Below are 9,535 nucleotides of genomic sequence, written 5' to 3'. Positions count from 1 at the left end.
CAAAATTGCAAAGACTAGTAGGTGCCAAAAGTGTCCACCATGCCAGGAAAGAAGTAAGGACCGGACTGGACCACAGTAATCTATACTCGTGTATTATGTCTTTCATCTCATTTGGCCAGTGCCATGGTACCAAAGACATTCTGCTCAGAAGCTGATGCTTACTATCAGTGCCATTGATGTCCTAGATGGCTGCACCACAAAGAACAAAACAGGAAGTAAGGAACATGCCAGGGAAACAACTCTTAGGACATGGCTGGTATACTACGCCATGCCCTCGATATTCATATCTTTGACTGTTGTTCCTCACCCTAGGTCTACACAACCAGGGTTCCCTTTCTTTTACAACCTTTTTCTGTTAAGGGAACTTTACACACAGCGATATTGCTATCGATGTCGCTAGCAAGCGTACCGCGCCCCCGTTGGTTGTGCGTCACGGGCGACTCGCTGCCCGTGGCGCACAACATCGCTTACACCCGTCACACATACTTACCTGCCTAGCGACGTCGCTGTTGCCGGCAAACCGCCTCCTTTCTAAGGGGGCGATTCGTACGGCGTCACAGCGACGTCACTAAGCGGCCGCCCAATAGAAGCAGAGGGGCGGAGATGAGCGGCCGTAACATCCCGCCCACTTCCTTCCTTCCTCATTGCCGGCGGCCGCAGGGACGGTGATGTTCCTCGTTCCTGCGGTGTCACACATAGCGATGTGTGCTGCCGCAGGAACGACGAACAACCTGTGTCCTACAACAGCAACGATAATCGGGAATAGAGCGACCGGACAACGATCAACGATATGGTATTTTTGATGGTTAGCAGTCGTTCGTGCGTTTCACAAGCAACGACGTCGCTAACGAGGCCAGATGTGCGTCACGAATTCCGTGACCCCAACAACATCTCGTTAGCGATGTCGTTGCGTGTAAAGCGGCCTTAAGTCTCTTATCAGCAATGACCTGACCCACTCTGCTCTTTTTGGTGCGCCTGCATCATGGTACCAAAGATATTCAGCTCAGAGGCAGACGCTTCCTAACCGGAAGTCATGTCAATATAGCATTTCAATTCAATTACAATAATTAAATTTTGAATGTACTTGTGCTGCATTTTTTTGCTGGTTCTCATCTGCATGTTTCTGCACCAAACGATTCAAAAACCATCTGCTCTGAATATTACCTTTTTGCTGTTTTTTTACCATTTTCCTTCATATTTGTTGCTGACGTGAGGTAGAATTTTTTAAGCTTTTTTTAAAATACAGAAAAACCTTGATTCTGCACTTTTTTTTACATGGGTTTTAATTTCAGGCTCCATATAGAGAAAAAAAAGCACCAAAACAGCAAAGTTCAGCAGCATCTTTCGCAAAATCACATCAACTATGCTTGGACATTTTGGCCATGTTCACACGTTGCGAAAATGCTCTTTTTTCTGCTGCATTTTTTTTTTGCACAGACCATCTGTTACATTTACCGTTTAATTATCCAAGAAAATTGGATGGGATTTCATGAAAACTTCACCTAACTGGCATCTACCGAATTATGTGGTTTTGGTGGTTTTTTCTTTATAGGCTTTTTTGGGTAGCCTGAAAAAAAGCATATAAAAAGCATATAAACAAAAACACAGTTGTTTTTTTAAGTGCAGAAACAAAGCTTTTATGTAGCCTAAAAAATACATTCAACAAATAAGGGGGAAAACACACATAAAAAAACACAGCATAAATACAAAAACCAGAGAACATTTTTACTGAGTAGTTTGTTGCGGACACCTGCAGAACACATATGAACATGGTCTTACAGATGCAAAAAAGGAAAAGGTGCAGCATAATTTTGTCTCACTCATTGAGGGTTGACTCACACTACACATCTAACCAGCAGATAGTGACTTATTTAGGCTGGAACACCCCTTTAAAGCGTCTCTGTCATGAGGATAAAAGTGTCCAGTTTTTGTTCTTATCGTATTCCCGCTGCCCTCCAGAGTATCCCATTTTTTATTTCGTTTAAATCCGTCATACGGTTCCGGAGATATAGAACTTTTTATTTAGAGCTAATATTTATGAAGTGGTGGGATTACAGTGCAGTGTTAAGACACGCCCCCAGATAATGGTGTGAGCTACTCCCCCATTGTTGAAGACCTTAGTTATTAGGACAAACTAAAATGGCTCATATCTCGGGAACCGTATGACGGATTGTGAAAAAACAAAAAGCAGAATGCTCAGTGGAATGTGGGGAATAAAATCCAAACAAAAAATTAGCAGTTTTGACTTGGTGACAAATCCCCTTTAACTATAGTATTAAACAAAGCAGAAGCTGCAGTAGTGTAGAAATCATCAATACCAACTTCTGACTTTTGCTAATTTGAGGTTGTCAAACCCACACAGGTAGTAAAGCAATTGTCCTTATCTTATCTTACACAGATTCCTGGGCAGAGCTTCCAAAAACGACTTTTTCTTACTGTTGTATACCCGTATGAAGTATATATATATAGAGAGAGAAGAGTCTATATACTTACCACCCACCAAGAAAAAGAAAACAGGGTATCGCTTCAATCTATGCACCCATTTTGCGTTTTTTTTTCTATTGTTTTATATGATGTTTTTGCTTTTTTATCCTTGTAATTTGTGATATTTGTACTTTTTTTGCATTTTATTGATTATTGATACATTGTAATATTATTTTCTGCTTTCTTTACAGACGCTTACAAAAGTCCATTGGTTGATAAAAGAAAAAGGTAAGATGGGCAGATATCGTATCGTATATAATTCACATTATTGAGATTATTTTTATTTAGCGTTTTTTATCTTTTTTTTGTTGTTTTGTAGATGAAGTTTCTTTTCATTTTCTTGTGCCTTTTCATCGGAAGCTGCCATGTGCAAGAAGGTACGATCCTTATATCCTATATCTTATAGCCTATATTAATATAAGTCATTGTTGTATTAGGAAAAAAAATAGAGGAATAGGAAAAATGGCAAATTGCAAAGTCAGGGAGATACATGTGCTCACTTTTTGTGCGAGGAACAAGTGTATGGTAACACTATCCAGGTGCTAATAAGACCAATAATATCGCCATACAGTTTCCCCATCCAAATTTTTGGAATTCCATTGGCATGAGGCTGATAGCAAGCCTTAGACTGACCTCATGCAAAATGTACGACCACGACCATCCCACTGTGACCACGTCACACAGGTCACAAGCTTCAGGGGGACATATTTCACCCCATCATGTGATCATAGAGCACAGATTGGCTTCAGTGCCGAAATCTGGGGATGGAATAACAAGAGATCGTGGATTTGTAACAATGGAAAAGGACGACACAGAGGAGACCCCCACCCCAACATGACTGTGGGAGACCAATCACAGCCATGGGGGCACTGTGACTAGTACTGTTATGGGGCACTGTGATTATTACTGTTATGGGGGCACTGTGACTATTACTGTTATGGGGCACTGTGATTATTACTGTTATGGGGGCACTGTGACTATTACTGTTATGGGGCAGTGTGACTATTACTGTTATGGGGCACTGTGATTATTACTGTTATGGGGGCACTGTGACTATTACTGTTATGGGGCAGTGTGACTATTACTGTTATGTGGGCACTGTGACTATCACTGTTATTGGGCACTATGGGGAGATAAGGTATGCACACCAGTGACTATGTAAGGGGAATACATGAAATAGCAGAAACTGCTGTGTGAATACTGACTTGAAAAATCCAATAGCTATATGTAAGAGTGAAAATGTGAAAAATGGAACCTGCATTACTGCTATGAACATATGAATAAAGAGAAATTTAGCTACTGAATTGATCAATGCAGAAGAGCCCCAACACTACGCCAAAGTATTTCTCTACGTTGGGGTCCCTAGCTTGTGTGTGTCCTCTCATGCAGTTAAAAAACTGCAGTAATGCAGATTCCATTTTTCACATATTCACTCTTACATATAGCTATTGGATTTTTCAAGTCAGTATTCACACAGCAGTTTCTGCTATTCCATGTATTCCCCTTACATAGTCACTCGTGTGCATACCTTATCTCCCCACAGTGATGTTTTTTTAGGTTTTTGCACCCAGTTCAGACTTAGAATGGTGTCCCAAACGTTATTCCTTATTGTTATGGGGCACTGTGACTATTACTGTTATGGGGCACTGTGACTATTACTGTTATGGGGCACTGTGACTATTACTGTTATGGGGCACTGTGACTATCACTGTTATGTGGACACTGACTATTACTGTTATGGGGGCACTGTGACTATTACTGTTATGGGGACACTATGACTATCACTGTTATGGGGCACTGTGACTATCACTGTTATGGGGCACTGTGATTATTACTGTTATGGGGACACTATGACTATTACTGTTATGGGGACACTATGACTATCACTGTTATGGGGCACTGTGACTATCACTGTTATGGGGCACTGTGATTATTACTGTTATGGGGACACTATGACTATTACTGTTATGGGGACACTATGACTATCACTGTTATGGGGACACTATGACTATCACTGTTATGGGGACACTGTGACTATCACTGTTATGGGGACACTATGACTATCACTGTTATGGGGCACTGTGACTATTACTGTTATGGGGACACTATGACTATTACTGTTATGGGGACACTATGACTATCACTGTTATGGGGCACTGTGACTATCACTGTTATGGGGACACTATGACTATCACTGTTATGGGGCACTGTGACTATCACTGTTATGGGGACACTGTGACTATTACTGTTATGGGGACACTATGACTATTACTGTTATGGGGACACTATGACTATCACTGTTATGGGGCACTGTGACTATCACTGTTATGGGGCACTGTGACTATCACTGTTATGGGGACACTATGACTATCACTGTTATGGGGCACTGTGACTATCACTGTTATGGGGACACTGTGACTATCACTGTTATGGGGACACTATGACTATTACTGTTATGGGGACACTATGACTATCACTGTTATGGGGCACTGTGACTATCACTGTTATGGGGCACTGTGACTATCACTGTTATGGGGGCACTGTGACTATTACTGTTATGGGGACACTATGACTATCACTGTTATGGGGCACTGTGACTATTACTGTTATGGGGACACTATGACTATTACTGTTATGGGGACACTATGACTATCACTGTTATGGGGCACTGTGACTATCACTGTTATGGGGCACTGTGACTATCACTGTTATGGGGACACTATGACTATCACTGTTATGGGGACACTATGACTATCACTGTTATGGGGACACTGTGACTATCACTGTTATGGGGACACTATGACTATTACTGTTATGGGGACACTATGACTATCACTGTTATGGGGACACTATGACTATCACTGTTATGGGGCACTGTGACTATTACTGTTATGGGGACACTATGACTATTACTGTTATGGGGACACTATGACTATCACTGTTATGGGGCACTGTGACTATCACTGTTATGGGGCACTGTGACTATCACTGTTATGGAGACACTATGACTATCACTGTTATGGGGCACTGTGACTATCACTGTTATGGGGACACTGTGACTATCACTGTTATGGGGACACTATGACTATCACTGTTATGGGGACACTGTGACTATCACTGTTATGGGGACACTGTGACTATTACTGTTATGGGGACACTATGACTATTACTGTTATGGGGCACTGTGACTATTACTGTTATGGGGCACTGTGACTATCACTGTTATGGGGACACTGTGACTATTACTGTTATGGAGACACTATGACTATTACTGTTATGGGGACACTATGACTATTACTGTTATGGGGACACTATGACTATTACTGTTATGGGGACACTATGACTATTACTGTTATGGGGCACTGTGACTATTACTGTTATGGGGACACTATGACTATTACTGTTATGGGGACACTATGACTATTACTGTTATGGGGCACTGTGACTATTACTGTTATGGGGACACTATGACTATTACTGTTATGGGGCACTGTGACTATTACTGTTATGGGGACACTATGACTATTACTGTTATGGGGACACTATGACTATTACTGTTATGGGGACACTATGACTATTACTGTTATGGGGCACTGTGACTATTACTGTTATGGGGCACTGTGACTATTACTGTTATGGGGACACTATGACTATTACTGTTATGGGGACACTATGACTATTACTGTTATGGGGCACTGTGACTATTACTGTTATGGGGCACTGTGATTATCACTGTTTAGGGGGAGAGTGATTTTTACTCTTATGGGGCACTGTGACAATTCATATTATGGGAGCACTGTTACTATTACTCATATTTTGTTGATTGTTTTGATGATGATGATGATGATGATGATGATGATCATGATGATGATGATGTTGAAGCGTTTTGATGACTATTTTGTTGATGATGATGATGACAATGATGATTATGGAGTTGATGATGATGATGATGGCGATGATGATTATGGAGATGATGATGATGATGATTATGGAGATGATGATGATGATGATGATGTGACGCCCTGGCCTAGCCAGGTAGTCACAGACACAACATCATACACCCCCCCCTTCCCTGGACAGGTCACACCAGTCACACATTAAATCCTTGTTGCCACCCTCCAGGGTTGATGTCCACACCAGGTGGGGCGGAGCCAGGCGGTTGACCCTGCCCACTGAGGAGTTCACAGGCCTGGAGGCGGGAAAACACAGTAGTCAGTCCAGTTGTGGTCAGTAGTGAGTGAGGAGTGAAACTGTTGGTGTTTGGGTTGGAGCCCAGGCACTTCCAGCAAGGTAGGCAGACGGTGGTGGCCGTCTGCAGGAGTTGGTGACGGTCAGCGGAACCGTAGGACCGGGGTCGGGCGGTGGTTGAAGCCACCCTTTAGTCAAATTTACTGATTGTGGTCTGGAGCTCAGGGGTTCATTCCCACCCAAGTCCAGATTGAAGGCAACAGCCCAACCATTCCAGATAAGCGCCACCGCCAAGGGCCAGAGATCCATAGGGCCAACGTCTGCGGGCAAACGGGCTCCTCCAACACGTATACGCCGGGGAGCGGACTACCGGTGCCCAGGCATTGGAGTCAAGATACAAAACACAGGTGCAGGGAAACGACAGCCACCATCAACCCATCCAGGGAGAACACTGCAGCTGGCTGCGGGCCCCGTCCATCCAGCCGTTTGGTTTACCAGAGACTCTCTCCATCTGTGTCTGAGTGAGTACACCTGTGCCATCCGGCACCACACTGCGCTGCACCGTAACACTGCACCCTGCAAACCCATCCTACAGAACTCTCCCTCCTACCGGGCGTCGGGACCAGCAGCGCCTACCCACGGAGGGGTCGTCACCTAGCTGCTCTCCGCCATCGCTCCCGGGAGCCCCGTCACCAGCAGCGGTGGTGCCCACCATCACCACAACCCGTGGGTGGCGTCATGAATTCTATATATCCCAAAAATCCAATTCCCCTTTTCACTCATGGGCGAGGAGCGCTGCTCGAGCCCCGGGTATGGCCCGCTCGAGCCACCGAGGAGAAGTCACCGGATCCGAGCACGATCTCCCCAAGCAGCCCCCGCGAAGGGAAAACTGGCCCCCGCCCCTGACAACTTGGCGTCACGAACAGGATTGAACCAGTCTACTTACCGGTAGAAGTGCGCCTTGTGATCCCCGTCAGCGGCGTCCCGCTGAAAAATCTGAAGATCCCCCATTTTGGGCGCGAAGATTTCCCGCTCGAGTCGTCTTCCCGAGCAGTGAAGGCGCGAAAAGTGAAGCCCCGCCCCCAAAAAGGTGAAGTGCTGTAAAAAAAAACAAGGGGGGGCGGGCGAAGATTTGGCCCCATGTGATCCTGGGGATAAAAAGCACCGGATCCAAGCGCGATCTCCCCGAGCAGCCCTCGCGACGGGGAAACTGTCCCCCGACCCCAACAATGATTATGGAGATGATGATGATTATGGAGATGATGATGATTATGGAGATGATGATGATGATTATGGAGTTGATGATGATGATTATGGAGTTGATGATGATGATGATTATGGAGATGATGGTGATGATGATGGAGATGATGATGATTATGGAGATGATGATGATGATTATGGAGATGATGATTATGGAGATGAGGATTATGGAGATGATGATGATTATGGAGTTGATGATGATGATGATTATGGAGATGATGGTGATGATGATTATGGAGATGATGATGATGATTATGGAGATGATGATTATGGAGATGAGGATTATGGAGATGATGATGATTATGGAGATGATGATGATGATTATGGAGATAATGATGATGATTATGGAGATGATGATGATTATGGAGATGATGATTATGGAGATGAGGATTATGGAGATGATGATGATTATGGAGTTGATGATGATGATGATTATGGAGATGATGATTATGGAGATGAGGATTATGGAGATGATGATGATTATGGAGTTGATGATGATGATGATTATGGAGATGATGATGATTATGGAGATGATGATGTTGAAGCTCTTGATGACTATTTTCTAGACAGTTATCATTAATATCCCATTCTTTGTCTGTTCCAGCTACTGCTAAGACCATCATGCTTTTCCCTAAGACGTCGTACACTGACTATGTGACCCTGCACGCGGCGGGGAAGGCCTTACATCAGGTCACTGTGTGTATGCGCTCGTACACGGAGCTTACCCGCGAGCACTCCCTATTTTCTTTAGCGATGCACAGAAAGGACAACGCTTTGCTAATCTATCCGTATCCCCCAAACAAAATCTGCATCTCCATAAATAATGAAGATATTTACTTCAGGGTGGATCCCGATGTTCTGGACTGGAAACACACTTGTGTCACCTGGAACGCCGCCACCGGACTGCTCCAACTGTGGATCAACGGCAAACGCTACCCCAGGAGAGTCACTACAAACAGATCCCTGATTGGTCCGGTGATGAGCGTCGTCCTCGGCCAGGAGCAGGACTCTTTTGGTGGTGGCTTCTCAAGTGGCCAGTCCTTCGTGGGAGAACTTTCTGATGTCAATATGTGGAATTATGTTCTGTCCCCTAAAGCTATACGGGCCTATTTGTCCAACAAGTCAAGTCTATGTGGGAATATCTATAACTGGGCATCTGGAACATATACAGCCAAAGGGGATGTTTCTATCTTGAAACACCAGTACTTTCCTTTGTGAGCCCATTTATTTCCCTATTTTTACCCATAATCTTCTGGTAAATCAATTCTGGCTTCATAATGATGTATACTGTAGAATTCCCTGTATACATGGTCGGCTTCACTTCTTCAGGCAATGTTATTGGGCGTTTGCCATTTCTTTACTGTATCCTACTGATTAATAAATCCCATCTTTTGCATAGCCTCTGTTTTCTTGTCCTTTTTATTCTAGTCATATACAGTAGACTTCAAATACACGGCATCCTCCCCTCCCCCGCCGTTCAGGGGTAATATATGGAGCTTCTTAGTTGTAGGCTGTGTTCACTTGTGGTGTACATCCTTTTCTTCAAAACAAAAAACACATTGAGAGTATAAACATCTCAAAGATTATTAATGTTTGATAGGTG

General features: G+C 43.8%; 1 protein-coding gene across 1 annotated transcript; it reads left to right on the top strand.

Moving 5' to 3' along the window:
* Positions 1–2,456: 2,456 nt before the first annotated feature.
* On the top strand, positions 2,457–9,330 carry LOC142257439 (jeltraxin-like). The gene is made up of 4 exons (XM_075329550.1): positions 2,457–2,518; positions 2,676–2,712; positions 2,804–2,861; positions 8,537–9,330. The coding sequence occupies exons 3-4, from the start codon at positions 2,804–2,806 to the stop codon at positions 9,148–9,150; spliced, it is 672 nt and encodes a 223-aa protein (XP_075185665.1). The 5' UTR covers positions 2,457–2,518; positions 2,676–2,712; the 3' UTR covers positions 9,151–9,330.
* Positions 9,331–9,535: the final 205 nt, after the last annotated feature.

This window comes from Anomaloglossus baeobatrachus, chromosome 12 (genome assembly GCF_048569485.1).
Source record: "Anomaloglossus baeobatrachus isolate aAnoBae1 chromosome 12, aAnoBae1.hap1, whole genome shotgun sequence".
Taxonomy (NCBI): domain Eukaryota; kingdom Metazoa; phylum Chordata; class Amphibia; order Anura; family Aromobatidae; genus Anomaloglossus; species Anomaloglossus baeobatrachus.
Note: the sequence above shows the minus strand (reverse complement) of the source record. Positions and strands in the feature narration are given on the sequence as shown.